Raw genomic sequence first — 21,159 nt, 5'->3', positions numbered from 1 at the left:
ATACTGAGTTCTCATTAAGAACATGGCACGAATCCTTGGAACAGATGATGTGATGTGAAAGTACCTTTACCATACATATCACATTAACTGCTCCTGTATTTGCACTCCTCTGAAAGGTTGCCACAGTTGGAAACCAAAGGGGCTTGACTGTGATAAAACATATGGATTTGTTTCATCCTTCATCTTGAGGTGCAAACACTGACACATACGGTACGTCCTTGCACAAACACACACACACACACACACACACACACACACACAAACACGTCAATTTATTCGCCCACGCACTTCATTTGTGTGTAGCATCAAAGCAGCCTGCTGCTCGGCACTGGCGCCTCATGACTGATTAGTGAAGCTTGCTGCTGTTAAGAGTGGGAAGTGTCCAGTGAATAAAATGTACATATGTATATTTACTGTTTTCTTAAGGGAGCTAAATGACAGTTCTAATCAGTGGTCTCTCGTGTCTTTTTTGATTCTATTTTCGCTTGCCTGTGATGATGTTTCTTTGCAGTATCAGAGTGAATTTGTGCCCTCGTGCCCTTGCTGCATACCAACTTTGCTTTGCTGGAAAGTGCTCACTCCACAGTATACCTCATGTCTAGTTTGCATTCATTTTTCAAATCAAAGTCACTGCAGAGATCTCTTCTTTGCTTTGGGACTCAGGTTTGAATGAGTATGTTGCTTAAATAACACTGAATGCATGAAGGTCTGTTTTTGTCTTGTTGAACGAGTTGCACGATGTGGAGGAGGAGGGGTGCATATGGATGTATCTGTACTTTATATATGTACATTTTCTCTTTCCCTTTCTGGATACATCCATACTGTCCAAGCCTATGTGTATGTGAGAACGCTTTGAAGTGAATCCACGCTAGAGTGCATTAAGCATGGCAGGAGAAACGCTCCTGGCGATACCACAGCGAACGCAGCATAGTGAAAACATACACGCGCTGCAAACACACATACAGACAAATACAGTACACATGTGGACACACACAGTTGGATGCAGTCTGAAACAGAGGAGCGACAGTATTTCATGAGAAAGGTGAGTAGGCTGCAGGCACCACACCTGCCAGCTCCTATCTTGTAGGCAGCCTCCTGGAAACTGGACCTAACCAGAGTCACCAAGTTTGCTCTGCTGAAAAAAAGCATGGTGTTTTCAATTCTTCACATCTCTCTGGTTTGCCTTTCCTTCTAAATTTTGAAATGTTCCAGCCATCATCGCTGACATTACAGACTTGTTTCACTGTCTGCAGCAAAAGTGTGACAGCAAATCAAGAGGAGATACTGCAGCAGCTTCGTGCCAACACTTAAGTGACTGTGACATGAGATATATGGACCACAAATAGGCAGGTCAAGTGTGTAAGCCCAGAAAAACTTTGGGTCTTGGCATTCATGTGGATGTTACTTTGACACGTAGCACCGACCGAAACATTATTCCAGACCGAGCACACCTTGTCATGGCAACAGCATCCACTCAGTCAGCAACTGTTTGCACTAAGACAACAAAAACTGATCGTGAACAGATCATGGAATTTGAAAAATAAGCCTAAAATATTGACTTTGATTCCAAACCCTGCAGATTTCAATCCATTTGCGTATCTGCCAAGTGCATCAGAGCATGCTTGATTCATGGAGCTTCAACCCTGCAACCCACAGGCCCAACAAAGATCTACACAACATAGGTCAGATGGCTTTAATGCTATTTCTTGTTGGTGTAAGCAAAGTAAATACTGCAATGCAAAACAGGGATCTTGCCCATATTGTTAAGCCAAGTCAGCACCAAAGGTCTGAATGTTGACACAGCTCACTTGACAACAGTCTTAACCCCTCAGTAAAAACCCACCTGCTCACTGTATCACCGCCCTGCGTTCATCTCTCGATTGGCATCACGAGCCTCAACACTTCATCAACAACGCTGCAAGGATCAATACAGGACTTCAGCATTGATTCTGCATTCCGTGGTCAATGCCAGCTCCAATAATCACCTCTGTTCGCTCATCAATTCTGCCTGTTCCACTGATAAAGGTTAGATAAGATGTTTTTTTTCACTGAGAAGCACCGTGCGGGACTAACAGTAACTAAATGGATCCTGCACTCGGGATAATAAAGTTAGAGAATGGAGCATCCAATAATGTTTGCATCCTGGCGACTGCAAACTGATTGGTGATGACGAATGGCTTAAACTGATGGATGGTACGTTAAAGGGCACATCTGAAAAAGGTGAAAGCATTCTGTCTGTTTTAATGGAGTGTCATACAGAAGCATATACCACAATTGATAGCAGCGCTGGAGAAAGTTTCCATAGTTCGTCCTGGCATTAAAGAAGACATATTTTGCTTTCTGTAAGTCAGTGAAACAAAGCAGCCTTCTACACTCAGAACAATAAGGTCAGCTGAAACATTAATTCACTCTACAGTATAAGTTATTTGCGCTTTAAATGCACATACACACAAACACACACACACATACATAAGCATTTGACATTTGAAAACTGCGACTGTGTTGCCTGGACTGGCACTGATATGTACACTATGGCATTGCAGTGGGGTGAATATCCGCTTCTCTTTCCTCTCCTCTAGTACAGCCTGATAAGCTCTGCTCCAGCTTGGCCAGATAGACAGAACGGGGGCTGAGTTTTTTTTTTCCTCTGTGCTGTGTGTCCTAGATGTCTGCACACAGTGGCAGTACTGCGTTAATTCACTCAGACGCTGTCACAAATGCGGATCAACGGAGCCCAAGCCTGCAACTTGGCATGATGGTAAAAAGGAAAAAAGAGAGCGCATGGAGAGGACGGATAGACCGAAAAGCAGAGATAAAACGGGAGAATTAGACAAGAGATAAAGAAGAAAAAACAACGCGATGGATAGACAAGGGATAGAGAACAGGGGGCTATTTCTGAAAATGAATGGCTGGGGATGTTGGTTTGTGGAATTAACGCTGGTGACAAATCATGCGTGGGCATCAGTGCAGAATTCCATTCAGGCGACACGTGTCCGCATGCTCATGTCTATGGATCTGGGAGAGTGATACTGTATCGGGATAAGCCTGTTTCTCTCTGCTGCATTCAGAGATCTAATCTGTACTGTATGCTGTCTATTCTGAGACCACGTCAAAGAATGTGGAATAAACAGAGCTTTTCCTCTGCTTGAATTACAGAAACACAATGCGGTATTGTTGCTGGATAGATGGCAAGATAGCAAGACACCTGGGTAGCAGATTGTAAGATAGAGAGAGATACATGAAAAGCAAAATAGATGGCTAGCTAGATGGGTCAGAACTATAGATTTCCAATCCTACTTTGTATTAAGCCAAGTAAGACCTGAAAGCAGAGAGGGAATTTAAGTAGAAAATAAGTTGGATAATATAAATAACATCTGAGTTAATGATCGTTAACATTTATACGGTGAAAAACCTGTAATAGAACAGTGAAAGTTGGCAGCAAGAGTGCCAAAAAAGTAGTATAATGTTCAAAAACTGTAAGAACTATAACAATAGGAACAAATACATGTAAAATCATAGCTTTTTGAGCTTACACACAGTAAAATGGTGTGATTTTATGGCTAAATATTGCAATGAAACAGATTACTATATGGAAAAATACAGATTGTTGATGTGGATATTATTTACTGCTTTGACTTATTTTTTTATAGTCAACATGCTAATTAAATCTGTAAAATAACAGTTTAAAATTATTTGTTTTTAAATTCTGAATATACAGACTTTTTTTCAAATAATGGCAAATGTCTGTAAAAGAACAATGTTTGTTGCTGATTTAAAAACAGTAAAAATAGTGCTTTGATATGGATATTATTTACTGCCAGTTTTCCTAAAGTTGATAGGATTGGTTCTGTAGGTTTGTGAGGTATGAAACCCTGGCAGTCTGACTCTGTGTTTCTGAGACTGTCATCATTACACTGCAGTTTCATGGTGGAAATGCTCAGCCATGGTGCTGACTGCTATAATGTGTCTTCAGGCATATAAAAAGGAGCATATGGACATTTTAATGAGGTAAAAAAAAAAAAAAAAAACACCTTGATTTCCACCGGTGTGGTCTTTAACAATTAACCTGTGAGCATTCAGCATTCATTAGCATAAATTCCATAAAATCTTAAATGCCACTACTGCAGACTGAAACAGCCATATATTAAAACAGCTTAACAAGAGACAAGCCTGTATTTCAAATTTTCCTACTTGACGATCATATCCTTTATAAGTAAAATGTCTTTGTTTTCTGATTTACATCTATTTGAATTTGCCATTCATGCAAACCCAGAACTGTTGCTCTTTTTCCTGTTGCCTTCAGCATACTGTACATGTATACACAACATTAGCTGTTATAAAGAAAATCATAAAAGTCAACCTCACAGTTTGCAACTAACCCCTGTTTCTCCTTAAAAAAAACCCACGCATTTTCAGACAATATTGATTTTCAGTCACTTATGCTTTCACATTTTGGTTGAGATAATGAAATCCTACATTTCCCACAGAGAGGTTTTACATTAAAAACCTTCCAGCAGCCCAAAGAGCTAAAACTATGTTTTTGTACTGATGCAGTTAGCATAGTAGGTATGTGCAATATGTCAAATTAACCATGTGAGCTTTCAGACTGCAGGTAATTCTCTTCTCCTGCAGTTTTTTTAATCATCCTTTATTAGTTGCCTTTTTGGTTCTTATTTGTCTGTGCCAGTCACTGCATATATATTTGATTATTATTTGAATCCAAGCTTTCATTTGAAAATTCAAGGTAGGAGGTAGCATTGCTGGCAAAATGGTTAAACAGCGAGAGATCTATAGATGTATTTTGTAAAGGTGGAAGAACAGACAAGAGGGCCTTTTGTTGGAAAACAGAATCTGCTTAGTTTACAGTCAGGGCTGATAAGGGCAGGCGGAGGTAAGAGGGGAGCGAGGATCAAATGTGGTGGCTAGAGGACAACCATAAAGAGGAGAAAATCAATTAAGGGAAGCAAGAAGAAGGGAGAGAAGGGAGGGTTTTTTGCATATGTCTGTGTGTGATAATATCATTACGTTAACAGCGCTGAGTTGATAGAAAGGGAATGAGAAGAGGCAGTAGAATATGTCTTTTTGGACGTACACTGCAAACTGCATCTTGGAGGTACACTGAACATGCATGAGTATGTGTTTAAAAAAAAGAGTTCTTCAGTTTATAATTCAATCTCCTCGCCACAAGAAAGGCAGCACAAGAATATCAGACTAAACAGACAGACACATACGGTAAAGTGAAACATGATACGTGGTTCAAAGCACTCTCCCTATGGAAGCGCACGCACGCACGCACGCACGCACGCACGCACACACACACACACACATACACACACACACACACACACACACACAAACACCAAGTAGGAGTCAGCATCTTCAAATAAAGCAATGTAGATAATAGCCTGGCATGGTATCATTGCCCTGATTAATCCTTTGGCCTGCTTGTGAGCACTTGATAAATCAAATCAAGGAAACACCCACTCCTGCCCTCCCACTCCACTCATGCCACCCACCCACACACACACACACACACACACACACACACACACACACACTAATGCAGGCGTGCATGGAGTAATGAGCATCTAATCAATCTTACTCAGGCGCAATGGTTGCAGTTTCATCCTGCTAGCTCGGCTGAATTGCTCCTTGCACTCTTCATTCTGACAAATATGGGACATACTGTATATTGTTTACATCTACGGTGCCCTGGGGGGCTTTTGGGATCCATATGAATTATCCATATCCACTAAGTGCCCTGTAAAACAGGATGAATCACAGGTTAAGACTTGCTTTAAAGTTGGTTATGTAAGACCTGAGTGAAGGAGAGGTCTGCCTCCTCTTTCCTATCGCTCTGTTTTCCCCCCTCTCTTATCTTTTTATGTTAATTTTTCCAGTTTATTTTATACTCAGAATTGCAGCCGAATAAAAATAAAATGTGTCTTCTTACGGTGAAGTACCATTTCTAAGCTCTAGTAAGAGGGAGGCAGCTTTTAGCTGTTCCAGAAGAGGCAGTTCCCAGGGCAATAAACAAGAGGTCAAGGAGTGTGGAGGAAAACACTCCTGGCCTCTGACCTGTTCTTAAACTTGTAACCTGTCCTGGTACAATCCTGCCCTTCAGAGAGTGCTAATGATTCCCGGGGGAGTGCTAGTGTTGTGTATGATGCAGAGTGCATTGCTGTGTTCTCGGAAGTGTGGGATTTTTACCATCGATTGTTGCATGTGCATATCCTCCCTAATGCCAGGAGTGTAAAACTTAAATGCATGCAGTAAATATTTTAAAAGCTTCAACTTTTATTTTGGAAATTTCAGCAAAACAGAATGCTAATTTTTCCCTGAAACTGTTTTATGTGAAAACTGTAGTATCTGATCTGATATGAGTTCTGACAGTTGTTGACCATAAAGTGAACTTTTGACTAACAGGTGTTAGTAATTACATTGGTATGTGTTTCCAGCCCAAGAGACTCTATGCTGTGTTGACATTGGGATCCACTGTTAACATAACCATAGCTGATTTGTGACCCTTAGAGATGTGCAGGGAATGTGCAGAGTAGGGGGTTTTCGTCTGAGGAGGTGTTGTTCTTGAGTAGGGGTTTGAACCAGATGTTGTAATTCTATCCTTTACCAGAGGGTATAAAATGACCACCAGCCCTTTGTTCAAGGGGGATTTTCATATTGGCTGGGAAACTCTCCACAGGCAGACCATGGTGCCTGTTCAGATGCTGTCTTATTTATGTAATAAATTATATTATAAAAGCAACAGTGTCAACAGACGTTTTCTTCAACATCTACACATCCTTGAGGTTTAAGAGAAACTACGACAAAACACTTTAAAGGATGTGACAAGATTACATAATTAAACAAGCATCAGTAACTGGTGCTTTTAATCAGCCTGCGTGGTGATTAAAGAGGGATGACATGCACTGAGGGTCCCCATCTGGACTCATAACAGGGACACTGTGGTTGTACATCTCCCAGAACACCTTCACTCTGGATATTCCATCATTTTTTAGCTTTCTGGTTCAGCAGACAGGGGTGAGTGGCAACACAGCACAGCTACTTTCTCTACAGGAGCAGATGTGGGCTTTCTTCTACCAAAGTGTTCTTCTAGTGCTTCAAATGTGATGCTTTACCAATACATGATTGTGAAGGAACAGCCTATGATTGCAATCACCAACAAACCCGAATTGTTGAATTGTTGTCAGAACTAACTCATATAAAGACAGAATGAAAAATGTGATGCCTGAATCTACATTTCTCAACTCACTGGTAAACAGAAAACTCATTTAGCTAGCTATAGAAACTGGGCAGAAACTAAGTGCCAGCTATATTGTGTACTTTTCTTCAATTGGGACAGATGAGCAGTGACAAACAGTCAGAATTTGAGGGTTTAATCATTTATTACACACCTGCTCTCCTCAGATTGAGCCCTGAGCTAAATCACAGCTGAAGGAATATAATTTTACTGTTCAAAAACAACTGATCCATTTACTGACGTTTACCAAAATGCAAGCAGTCGACTCTAGTTTCATTCAAATACTTGTGATGGGAAATTTACAAGGTTCTTCTGCAACCAGAGCCCCAATGTTCAATAGCTACCAATTCTCAGCTACAATCTCAAACTGTATGCAAAAGATGGACATAACCATCGGAAAAGTGTCCTAAACCTGCATTTTTTTTCCTACCAGCCAGCAGGGGGCAACTCCACTGGTCTGCCTGCAAGTCTATGAGAAAATGAACCTACTTCTCATTTGATTTGTTCCCTCAGCAAACATTATCCTAATAAGTTCATGGTCTCAATCACTAGTTTTAAGTCTCCTTCAATGGAGCATGATGTTTATTTGGTAAATTATGGTTTCATTTTGAGTAAAACTGAGGCTACATCAGAGTGGATTTTTAACCAGGGTTATCTACTGACTGACAGGTTGCTATTGTATCACTTTGCTCTGTGTCCTCAAGCTCACCAGTGAAAATGCTCATTACCCTGGGCTTCAAAAGACTAACATGATGACGGCCAAATGAATGTCGAGGCTGCACAGCGGTCGTCCACAAACCAAAGGCTGACGTCGTCACAGACGCATTGCTCATCTTTTATGTACACTCCATGACTACAAAGCAATGGACGATGAGCAAATCGTTTTAAATGTGGCTTCAGGGTGCAAAACAGTTGACAGGGTCAGAATAATTTGGCCTTCAATTGTGTCTCTTTGTTCACAGTCATCAGTAGCAAAAGAATCAAAGTTTAGGTTTTGACAGTCCGCTGAAGATTTCCAGCATCTAAGCTGTGTGTCCATGACCATGCATCCAATGTCCTCCACAGCAGCAGCAGTACGAGTTGTGTAACAGTCATTCTAAAATAGGAAGGAAGGATGTCAGAATGGGAAACAGAATGTCCTGCAGTTTTGTGTATTCCCTGTGTGATGCGTGGGCAACATGAATGTGGGTTCTGCTGCTTGTTTGTCGTTCTTCAGACACTTCCTCATCCTGCTACATGTACAATGCAGGCCGTCCATGTCAGCACACACCACGCTCATGTCAGAACGCTTTCATTGACCCATCAGCTCACCCAATCAATTCCCCCTACAGGTGTTGCTTCAAAGAATCTGTCACAAGTGGGTTCATGCCGCCTTCGCCTGCCTTTCTCTCTTGCTGGCTGGCTGTGGTGCTAGCAAGATGATATCATGTTTCCGGCTGGCCAGCGAGCCTCTTAGCCAACCCTGGCTGTCTGTTTGCTAAGGGACTGCAGGAAGTCCCAATGCAATATCCACTCAGTGCGTCTGGGCAAGCCCATTAGCTACTTTAGCCCGGGCTAGAGTGGCTTGGAGAGGCTATCCCAATCTCTCTTTTTCTGTGTGCCTCTCTGCTGCACCTCGCTTTCTTTCACATGTACACTCTACATCAGCTCTCACTTTATCTGCCACCTCTCCGCTATCTCTCTTTCTCTCCAAATAATTCTCTATCTCTCTCTCGCTTATTCACGGTTCACATCACCATGCTTCATTCTCCCTCTGCAATTTTTCTCTCTCTCCCTTCTGCCACGATAAACCACAATGAAAGAGAAATACTGCACTGGAAATCTGGCAGAGCAAGAGATATTTATCCAGTCCTTGCAGGGCAAGATGGAGAGGATTACAAATATTGTATTTGCCTAGCTGTAAACATATTTATCAGGGGATGAATTATCTGTTGGTTTTGTATGTGTTTGCAAAAACATGTTTGTTCAGACATTCAGTCCCAGCTCTAAAGTGCTGAGCAATAACAAAAATCACCTTTGACATGGTGCTGCTGTCCACGCATGCACACACAAAGTCTATTTACTCGGTCAGTTAATGCTTACCCACTCAATAAAGAGAACTGGGAGCAAACACAGGTTAATTACTACTTGGGTAAACTTATACTGAGAGCACATCATTAATTTAGTTTCTTTTAACCCTTATAGCCAAACAGACGCAGTTTGCATCCAAATTCGCAGCTCTCCTTCTAAGCTGAATTGCTGCTATTACGGCGAGATGTAGCACATATCAAATGAAACTGCACGACTTGACCTTTCCAACAATGCTAGTTACTTGTCTGTGTGAGGTAGCGTTGCGAGAAAAATAATTTTACATCAATTCAATCATAGTAACACCCTGCATACAGCTCTACAAACCCATTACTCTCGTTTGAATTGCTCATGAACCCACCGTTGCATAGATATGTTAATACCCAGACATGTTAATATCCCTGCAATGCACATTAACATAGCTATGCCATGATATGTTAATATCATAGCACAAGAAACTGGAGCTCTGAAATTATGCTTGTACATACTAAAGTGCCTGGATTGCAACCTCTGCAAGCAGGATGCTGTATGTGAACACTTGAGTCGATAAAATAATGACATTAAATTCTATTGGGCACAGATTTTCTCCTGAACATCTCTACTGCCAGCATTTTCGGGTATGTCACATGCAAAAACAAAATTTTCTTTGCTTTACATAAACGCTAATATTAAAAATCTGCAAGTATTATCACATCCAATGATGGAAGATCGATATAGTCTAGACTGTTCCAAAAAAAAAAAAACGATACAACATGTGTGGCTAGTCCTCATAATGTCGAAGATAAGAGCTTGAAAGTAAAGTAAGCGAAATTACAAATGTAGCTAAAATAATCCACTTTTTCTATGGAAAGCTCATTTAATAAACTAATAAGACAGTCCCCTAAGTAGAAGGTGAATAAAAAATTTCAGGTATTATAAACTATTTTTTGATAAAAATCCTCCACCTTGCACCGATGGCCTCTCTCAGAGACTCAAAAATCAATCATTGAAGTGCTAATTACCGCCACGAGAGGCGTCCTGTAGAGCGGTGGGAGTGCGAGTAAAGGGTGGTCCTTCCTTTACTGTACATAAATCATTCATCCCGTTCCCTCAAGGTCACCATCTGCAGTGCAAAATACATCTATTAAATTCACCTGCTGGCTTCAATGGAGAGAAAACCAGTTCTTGTGAACGGCTGAGTCCGCGGCGAGCTCAGAACTTGAAAGGTGTTCTCACATCTCGCCACCAGTTGTGATGAAGATGGTAATGAGCTCAGAGCGAAGTCGCTGAAAAGGTGGCGAGGTCCGGTGAGCGGCCCATTACTTAGCCTTATGATGCCACTGTAGGTCACATCAAACACGATTCATGACCTTCCGCGGGAAATCTTCATTCTCTCTAATCTGTGGAGTTTTCTGTCGTCCGTTTCCACGGAAACAGACGTGACACAAGATAACACAGCCTTTAAGAGTAATTGGCTTTGGGATCATAACTAGTAAAACAAAACAAAAAAAAGATAAAATGTGAACATAGTAGAGATGATGGATGAGCAATAACAGTAAAAACAAAATTTTAAAATGGCTGAATGTTAAAAATAAAACTTTAAAAGGAATTCAATATAAAATTTGTATCGGCTTTGCTCAAGTCTTCCCTCATCGGACTATTCAGTTACATCAAGGACGGAGCTACAATCAGTGGGGGTTTGCTCAAATGAATAATTATTTGATGGATAATTATGAGATATGTTCAACTACTTCCCGTTAGAGCCACGGCCATAATTAGAAGAGCTAGAGAGCATAAATATAATTAATAAGCCAAGGCTGGAGTGACTGAGCAGGAGGGGGTGGAGGGGCGAAGGAAAAAGCAAGCACTGAGTTTTCTGGAGAATGAATTTGTGAGGACAGACTTTTTCTGGTTAATTTGCAGAGCAAGCAGATTTACGGGGTGGGGAGAGAAAATACAGTGAGGCAAAGAGTTCTGGAACAAAAAAAAAAAGATGTTTATCTATATGTTGCAAAAGAAAAGAAATATGAGCAGAGAGACAGAGAGAGAGTCGGGAGGTAAAAAGTGAGCTGAGCTGGCATAAAAGAGAGATAAAGGTCAGGATTAGCAGGGAAAGCAGGAGAGGAGACATTGCTGTGTCACTGTCACCTCATTAACGTTTTCAACTTTGTTTTCTCACTTTCTTTCATTTCATTCCTCGCCCTCTTCCCTTTCCTTTCATCCTTTCCTCCTCCTTCTCATTCCTAACCTCCCTTTCTTGCTCTCTGGCAGCCTGAAAAACGGCCTTGTCTTCTCCAAGATAAAATGTCTGAGCTTGTGAGGGCAAAAAGAGGGGCAGAGAAGGCAAAAACCCAAAATAACCACATAATTAAGGCCCCCAAACAGCTTTTCCTATTGATTTGCTGTCCAGAGCATAAATAGGGAGTGCAAGAAAAGTAAAAAAAAAAAAAGAGGGTGAGGAGTCGAAGGAGAATGTAAGAAAGGAAATGTTATCAAATGAAACCGCAGCTTGTCGTGTCTTTATTTTCTGAGACATGAAAGTCTCCTCTATCCTTCAACCATCTCTTCATTCTTCACTTAATTTTGTATCTTATTCGGCAGCCATCATGAATAGCCGGAGGGCAGTATCATTTAAGTGTACCAGTGTGCTGTATAATTTCTGCACCTCATCAAGGTAGACAGCAACACAAAGCGTACAGTGCACCCGGTTCATTGGAATAATTCATATATGTGCTACATGTGGGACAAGTAATTATGCAGCCACCGCACCTGGACCAATACATTTTACAGGAGACTGAGGGGTCAAATACATTTTTCATAACTTCAGCTGTGACAACAGAAACTGTTCCAGTACGTTGCCATGCTATCTCCGCAAGCCGCCGAACCCACTGAGAAGGAAGACAAATATTTTGGCATTTTGAATTTGCAGTTATTCCAATGCCCTTGCCACGATATGAAAAATACGCTTCAGCTATTGCCCTTCATACTCTCTGGAGTAATAGAGACAATGTCACTGTTAGAATTTTTCAATGGAGCCATATTCCATTTGCCAGAGAGGTTTAGGTCAGTCACCTGTGGCTAATGGTTTGTACTTCCTTTAGTTACATTTTTTTCTGCTTAAAATTCACTGACACTGTGCTCATGCCACCACAGCATCCAAAACTCCAAACATTATATTCAGTACGCTAAAATAGCATGTGTCACTTTTCTGTATGTCTGAAACTTGAGTATGACGACAATTGTATAGCCCACAATGCAATGCAGCAACGATGCACATAATAAACAATGGCAGACAGTAACTCTTCAGTCTTCAGTCTCTTACAAGGTTTCATTTTGCACCAGGATGGAAGTGGAGTGTAACTAGTTGACACTTGTGTGATAGGAGGTAGACATATTGTATGTGCTGGTCAAGGAAAAGAGAATGAGGATGCTGGGTTACCACGGTAACACACCCTCCAAGTGGCAACGAGGCTTTCCGAAAGTCCAAATGTTATTCTGAAAAGATACATACTTTGGTTTCCTGATGCAAAAGCAGCAGGTATAGAATAGTTAGTATGTAGTACAACAATCTTACTATCTGATATTGGAGGCTAACATGCTTACAGTGCTACTATGCCAACATGCAGATGCTTACTAAATGTAATGGCACTATGACTACCATATTCAGTTAGTATATTGCAATATCATACAGTGCCAATTAGCAGTAAACACAAAGTACAGCTGAGACTGAAGCATCGGGTGTTTTATGTTTTTTTTAACCTTGTTTACATGACCATATGGCATTTTTTTATATACCAACTGCATGGCTGAGAATTTCCACACTGAAACTGTAGTGTACCAATGACAAAAACATGAATTCATACTTCCTGGGTTTCACATGTAACAAACCTGGAGAGCCAATCAAACTCGAAGGGTGGAGCTTCTTATTGAAAATCAGGTCTCAGGGGTTTAATCAATAACCAGACTGGGAGAGAGGACCAAAGTGACAGGAATATCAATGTCAACATCAAACTGCACGACAATGGATTCTATAGCAATATTTCACCAAAACATAGTCATTCATATAGCTGTGCTGCTAACACGGCTAGAAACCTAAGCAAAGTTGTGGAACACAGAATACAGCCACATCATAAATAAGTCAGCATGTTTCCAGTGCACGTTACTGATGCTGAAGTAGTGCTCTCATTCATGCCATACCTGAAGTGAACACATAACATATTTATAGAAATATTTACCGCATCACAGTCTTCTTCTAAATCCTTCCAAAGATTCTCTCTCAGCATTATAATTTGGACATTTTCTTTTGAACTATTCTCTGAGCAGCGAGCAGAAGCCGTTCTGTGCTCAAACTGAACTGCCAATTGTACCACTTTTCCTTCACACTGTGTCAAGGGCCCAAGGAGGAAGAACAGCACACACTGAAACTCAACACATCAATCCTTTGATAATTTGTGAAAGAAAAGAAGGATTTGATGCAGCTTTTATTCAAATCACAGAGCTGGAGCGTACCTCAGAAATAAAAAATATGACAGTTTCTCTGCCTCCCTTCCTTCCCCCCTCCCTCCATTTTAACCTTCCCCAGACATACAGTACAGCACAGGTCCATTCTACGTGGAAGATGGTGTTGCCAAAGCCACTCTCTCTTCAAGGTGATCCCGCGTTAGAACGACTGCCACACGAACGCAAACAACACACACTGGCTGCCTCTCTTTTATTCTCCCTAAGTGCTAAGGGCAAACCTTCAAAGCAGGTCAAACCACTCTCACAGTTGTTATTCGGTTGACTCATTCACTTTTAAACAATGTCTGCTCAATTTATTGTCAAGCAATGATGCTTTTACTATCACTCTTCGCATTGCCACGGTCCATATATTCGATGCACTTTAATAAGTGAAGCACAATACATGTGATCCCAGTTTGACAAATAACTTTTACATAGATATGTTTGCTAGACCACAGGTACATTAAAGAACAACTTACAGGTTGATTTATTTTTTGCTAAGTCTATACTTAATATTTGCTGGAAAAGACTGTATTTCTTTTAGGAGACATGAAGGCAAGAATTGAGATGAAAAGGTCATCGTGTTGAGCAGTATTCTTAAAAATGTAGTTTTGTCCACATTCCACAGTCTCAACAAACTGCGCAGTATGAGGCAGTATTGAGTCTGAGTTGTGGTGATTTAGAAAGTTTACTTTTTTGACCAACTATTTTGCATTTCACTGTTGTTCTGTGTATATTTCTACTAACTACATAACTTTACCTAATAACTGAGCTAGCTATAATGCCTGGGACAAATTTATGTGGGTGAAAAGTTGGCACAGCTGCATCAGTAATGCCAAACAGTTGCGGGTCACATTCATTTTCGGTTCTGTCTCCCAAAAAAAGACATCCCCAAACAACTAAACTATACTATATTGTTACCATGTATTTTATTGTTTACTGTTCTTTCTTTTCAGTCAACCAATCATACATTAGGTAGGGCCTTGGAGACCAAGAAAATAAAGGAGAAGCTTCATCCATGTTGAGAAAGGCTCATATTTGAACACAAATCATACTATTTTTTAAAATCTAACCAAGTGACTTTGTTGCCAAGCTTCTAACAAGCACTTATCATTGTGAAAATGTCAACCGAACCGTGATATTTTCCTAACACTAACCACACAGTTTTGGTGCGTAGCCGTAACCAAACAAGAATTGGATACTAAAAGTAACCAACTAGTGATAATGAAATATAAATTTAACAACATTGGTCCCACAGAAGACTTTCTGGCTTCGTGCTTCCTACTATGTTACAATATTGATTTGATTTAATCCATAAAAAAGAACACAGATTACTCATATGGGAACATAATTTTGGGGCGATTAATTTCCCAGAAATATGATGGAGTTTAACTCTGATAGCTGTGGCAGCCACTTCAGTTCCACCATCAACACCATCAGCACCATGTAGTGCACATATAGACTCTTTTTTCTTCAAAGTTCTAGTTTTTATTTGATTTTCCTGCACATTAATCCACTGAGGTTGTCAACCTGCAAGTTGTTCTTTAAGAAAGTACTCCTCTGCTGGAGTTATAGTGTAAGCAATCCAGCAGATATTTCTGTCCGACTCAAATGCTGAATAATTTATACAGCGGGTCAGTTGTGAGCATCGTAACGCCGACTTCACGCTGCTGCTGCAGGGAATATGAAATACACTGAATACTGTTTATGTCAGCGCAGTTCAATTCCTAAACACACAACTAAAAATACACATCCCTGAGCAAAAAGCACTGATAGTGACACTCATGATAAAATGGCAAAATCACCAGAGAATTTGGCGCGCTCAGACGCGGCACAAAAACAAACCTTCAAACATCGTGGCAACAACGAGGAAATTATGGAAATAAAGTCTAATGAAATAAAACATATTCTGCTTTCAGACTTATCAACAGCCTCGCTCTGTCTGTGCACCTTCCTGGGAACAATTAATGAAACAATGCCTGTTGAGAAAGAGTAAAATAAATAAATAAATAAATAAATAAAACATTAGAATACAAAAATTAAACAGTTTTTTTTGGATATTCATGCAGACGATGGCCCGAGCACTCTTTCTTATTTATGAACACCGTGGCTCTGTTTTGCCCTAACAGTGAGGATCATTCTGGCTTTAATTAAGAGTTTACATACAGAGGTTATAAATGTGTGTGTGCAGAAATGTGTGAATGCATAGCTGCACATACAGTACAAGCATCCATGTGCTGCAGTGTATGTGCACATACTGTATGTGTGTGTACACGAGTGAGCATTAGCATGTATCTGTTGTGTCTGTATGTTTTCTTCCAAGGTCCCCTCTGAATCTGTAATTACAATCACGCCAAAACCAGGGTCAGTCTGCTGCTGCTGAATTGTAAACAGGCAGCACACATACACAGACACACAAACAAGTCTCCTAATCTCCTGATTTTTATCCTCTCTCTTATCTTGCTCTGTACTGAGTCACCACATTCTGCATGCAAATTTACACAAAAGTCAACCAGAACCAATCTGAATCAACGAATATACAGTTCTAAGATTCTGCAACTGAGGCGTACATTAATGTGGTGGATAACAGGGAGCTTCTACTGCTTATGGCATAAAACTTATAGATATATATTACAGATATCACAGTTGGTTTGGGCAAGAGACGACTTTATCCTCCAGCCAGATTTAAAAAATGTATAACACTTTTCAGAAACGAACCAAATAGAAGAAATGTTTATGTGCATTAAATGGATAAATGATTTACAGTAATTTCATGTTTATTTGCACTCTAAGCCATTATCATCATCAGTGGGTGATTAAAATGGGGAGTAAAATAAATAAATTGAAAGTTATGCAGCAAAACTCTGCTGTTCTCCAATGCCCCAGAACGCTAGTAGAGCTTTTTTTAAAAATTATTTTTAAATGGCTGCCACCCAGTCCTTGGCCTCACTCGTATGGTTTGCACAGTCCACATTAGTAATGCAGATCCTCTCTCTCCCACCCCTCTCTGCCTGTCAGGCTCCTCTGCTCCAATAGCCCTCAACATGCTAAAAATGAGCCCTCGATGTGTTAAAAGGAGTCAAGCATAGACCTGGCTCAAATTTATTTTTCAAACGGATTCGATCCCCCTGCTGGGATTGATTGATCTGGAGTGACACAAAGGCCCAGGCCGGATTGTCCTGAACGCTGCGGATGCAAAATAAAGAGCAGGCTGCTTCAGTCTGGACTGTTATTTTTCTTTGTCTGGCATCTTTTGCACCTTCATCATTAACTTCCTCATTGGTACCATCAAGTGGCACTGCAGCAGTATGATAAACTAGTCACCCACAATTTATGCATAACATTTTGTTCGTAATTCGGTTCTGATTAAACAGGATTTTGCTGTCACTTTTCATCACGACAAAAGAGGTTCCACTATACGTTATGGTCACTGTCGACTAATTTGTTGATTACTAATTAATTTATCAGTCAGTTTTAGGTCTTTAAAATGTCCAAGAAGCCATGTTTTATCCACAGTGTCATATACGAGTAAAGAAACCTGAAAATATCCACATTCAAATATTCACACAGTAGCTGGAATCAGACAGTGGTCAGATAATAGTTGACACCTAATTGATTAATCAATTAATCATTGTAACTCTAGTTGTTTGTTCTTCAAAGAAATCAGTAAAGATTTACATTTAAGAAGCTAGAATCTGAGAACACTGACACTTTAAAAAATATTACTCAAATTGATTGTTCAATTCTCAAAATAGTTGGTGATCAATTGAATAGTTGGCAACTAATCGATTAATCACTGTTGCTCTAGTTCTATAAAATGTCAGAAAATTAAAAATGGCAATCAGTGTTTCCCAAATGTCTCTTATTATCCACAATCCAAAGTTTACTGTCACTGAGGAGGAAAGAAACCAGAAATATATTCAAGAGGTATCTGAGAATTTTGACACTTTTCTTTTAAAATAACTCAAACCACTTAATCAACTATCAAAATAGTTGCTGACCAATTGAATAGTTGACAACAAATCGATTAATTGTTGCAGCTATTTGGTCTGTAAAATGGCAAAAAAAATGGTAAAAAAATGGCGATCCCAACTTTCTTGTTTTAACCACAATCCAAAATTTGTTGTCATTGAGGAAAAAAGAAACCAGAAAATATTCATATTTAGGGATGCTGGAATCTGAGACTATTGACACTTTTCTTTAAAAATTACCCAGACCAATTAGTCAACTCTCAGAATGGTTGCCAATTATAAAAATTTGGATAACAACCAATCAATCGTTGCAGCTATAGATGTTTGGTCCATACATTTTTATAAGAAATGGTAAAAAATGACAATCAGTATTTCCTAAATGTCTTGCTTTATCCATAACTCAAAGTTACATGTAGTAGAGGAAAGAAACCACAAAAAACTGACATTTAGGAAGCTAGAATAAGAGACTAGTGACTCTATTTTCTTTAAAAACGACTCAGACTGATTAATCAACTGTCAAACTACGTGGTGATTAATTGAATAGTTGACAATTAATCAATTACTCATTGCGGTTCTACATGACAATCTATAAATGTAGGTTTTACAAATGCTAAAAGACCTCTGAATGGTCAAGATAATGTAATGTTAGTGAATCAGGGCCATCCACACTTATTTCAAACAATATACACTGACATTTGTTCCACAGAGGTCAGCATCACAAGTCAACGCATATTGTCTACAGGCTTCCACACATACGGCGACTGTCTACTGAGCATTTACTGCCTTTCACTGAAATGCAGGCTATTGCAGAATAACAGCAAAAACCACTTCCAATGAAACAAATCAAATGAGGTGTATAATTCTTAAAACAACAGCCACAGAATAATGACATGGTAAAACGAAAGCTGTGAAAGACATTAGAGGAGGAGAATATCCTCCAACTGACATCTGTGTTGCAGTTAATGGTGCAGATAGATCTCATGAAGTACCTATAAAACAAAAGTCAATATTGAGAAGGCATTTGACCACCGCTGCTAATTTCCCCTCCCGGGCACGCAGAGAGGAAAAGATCAGGCTGCTGTTACAGGACATAACAGATGCATGAAAGCTTAAATAAACACTTTGAAACAGGGGCTGTTAGATTTGAAGCCAGAACTCATGGACACCAAGGACGAGCACCTTGACAAAACAAGGGATTTTGAACCACCTTCCAGTCCTTAACTCGCTATCAATCATCAATTACAAGAGACTCAATCCAGGTGGGATCAGAGTAATTCAGAGTCACTGCTTGCTCCTCAGCTGATAGAGTCACTGTGGGTGTTTTGCTTGTCAGTGCCTTTCACTGACAATTAAACCTATAATTTCATAAACGATATACAGCTCCATGATGCAGAGCTGCTGTCAACTATCGTTAGCTCCTGGTGCTGTGGTGGAAGTGAAGAGTGAGAGGGAGAGCGAGCAAGAAAGACAAAGACGGAGGGACAGGGGGAGGGAGGAAGAGAGCTAGTCAGTTAAATAGAGAGAAAAATGATGGAGAGGTGGCTACAGATGGCTCTTTTTCACTCTGATCGTTCATGATGATAAATGGGCAGAGAGAGGGAGAGCCGGAGAGCAGGGAGAGAAAGAGGAGAAAGGTGGTGACAGGACTCACCGTGGCCAGCTCGTAGTGAGGCCGGGGAGCGGTATATGGACACAGGTGGCTGGTGGTGCCGGGGCCCCTGGGGGCCCTGAGGGTGATCGGGTCGGGGCAGGGCAGGGGGCAGGGGGGCTCCGGAGGTAGGGGACAGGAGATGGAGGTCTGAAGAAGAGGACGAGGAGCCCAAAGCAGAACCTAACATCATCCATCCCAGTGCCAGAGGCAACATCCAGAACAGCTGGCCCTCCTGGGGCTTTCCTTTGGGGAGCATGGCTCACGCTCCCCCCTGCTGGATATTTAAAAGAGAGTAAAGGAGTCGTTCGAGGATCTCAGAAAAAGTGACCTTCCCGTAGCCAGGACACAGCGGCAAACTCCATAGCAGAAAGAAATTAACACAAGCTCCTTGTTAATGTAGGATCCGGCAGTTTCCTCCAAACAAAACGCAGCTCAGGTTTGTCTCTTGGACTCCACTCGTTGGAAGGCAGCAGATATCCCGCTGTTGTTCGTTTGCTCAGTGGCTCTTTGAACCAGATTCCAATATGTCTTTACTTTCTTTTCTCGGCAGGATCACCCTGTGGCTGCTCCTTTGATGACCACGAATGCTGCCTCTGTGTGTGTGTGTGTGTGTGTGTGTGTGTGTGTGTGTGTGTGTGTGTGTGTGTGTGTGTGTACATGTGCGTGTGCGCGAGCGGACCAGCGAGACCGTGCATGCACGCTTTCTTGGCGACACCTGGAATGTGTCCCTGTGCGCCCTTCCTCACCTGCGGGCGTAGAGTGAGTGACAGGATGGGGAAAAACCTGCGCTGCAGCCTTCCTCCCGCTCGCTCCGCTTCGTTCTGCTCTGCACAGCTCCGCTCTGTCAAGCCACAGATAATACACAGCCTCAGCTATGAGACCGAGGAGGAGGGAGAGATGGAGGGAGGGAACCACAGAAAGATGAGGAGCTCCACACACTCCGCCACGGACAAACTGTCAGCTTTCTGTTTCTCTATCGCAGTAACACACTCCCTCTTCTTCCTCACAGTTCGGCTAAAGAATCTCAACGCAAGCTGAAGATCCGTTCTTTATTTCCATCTTTAAGTTTGGATCCAATATTTGTCTGACTTTTTTTCTCCCCTCTCTCTCTTTTTCTTTCTCCAGCTCTTCCTTCTTTTTGCTTATTTTCTATATCCCTGGAGAAGTGAAGTGGTCTGGCTTGTTAACCCGGGGAGACCCAGACTGATAGCTCTTTGTATTACTCCACAAGAGAAAGGGACAGATTTGCAGACAGATAAAGAAAAAAAAGGTGCAGGGAGAAGGAAGAGGATGAGAAAATGAGGAAACTGGTGGGTAGGGGAGGCGAGGAGAGAATGGTGGAGAATCAGTGAGAGAACGAGAGGATGGGAGCCGGGCTCAGGTGAAACTAAGCGAAGATGATGGGACGGAGGGAAGGGAGGGAGGTGAGGGGAGGGGAAGGGGGAGGGGAGAAAGAGGCAAGTGGGCCAGCCTATGCAAATCCTCCCAGAGCAGCGAGCAAATCAGGAAGGCAGGCAGCCACTGCAGAGGAGTGGGCTGCCTTTAGTCACAGGGAGAGGCGATGTGAGGGAGGCAAAGAGAGGAAAAGGGTGAGGGAACGAACAGCAGAGAGAGAGAAAAGAAGTATAGGAGAGAAAAAAATGTGACAATGAGGGAGAAATTGAAAGGGATGTCTAATAGCGGCGCTTGCAGTGTGTCTGGTTTTCCTAGAATCACATTTTCGAACCTGGCTA

At 41.2% G+C, this 21,159-nt stretch overlaps 1 protein-coding gene across 13 annotated transcripts in view; it reads right to left on the bottom strand.

Moving 5' to 3' along the window:
* The window catches only part of LOC111582007 (neurexin-3b), a 344,457-nt gene that overhangs the window by 113,180 nt on the left and 210,118 nt on the right, over nt 1–21,159 (bottom strand). Inside the window, exon 1 of one of the 13 annotated variants that reach the window (XM_035957349.2) lies at nt 19,427–20,792. The exons of the other annotated variants lie outside the window; for them this stretch is intronic. Coding sequence (XP_035813242.1) covers nt 19,427–19,682 — 256 coding nt within the window. The 5' untranslated portion in view covers nt 19,683–20,792. Of the gene's footprint in view, nt 1–19,426; nt 20,793–21,159 lie in introns of those variants that run through there. 13 annotated transcript variants of the gene reach the window in all.

Source organism: Amphiprion ocellaris, chromosome 12, assembly GCF_022539595.1.
Source record: "Amphiprion ocellaris isolate individual 3 ecotype Okinawa chromosome 12, ASM2253959v1, whole genome shotgun sequence".
NCBI lineage: Eukaryota > Metazoa > Chordata > Actinopteri > Pomacentridae > Amphiprion > Amphiprion ocellaris.
This window is presented reverse-complemented; position numbering and strand designations above follow the sequence as displayed.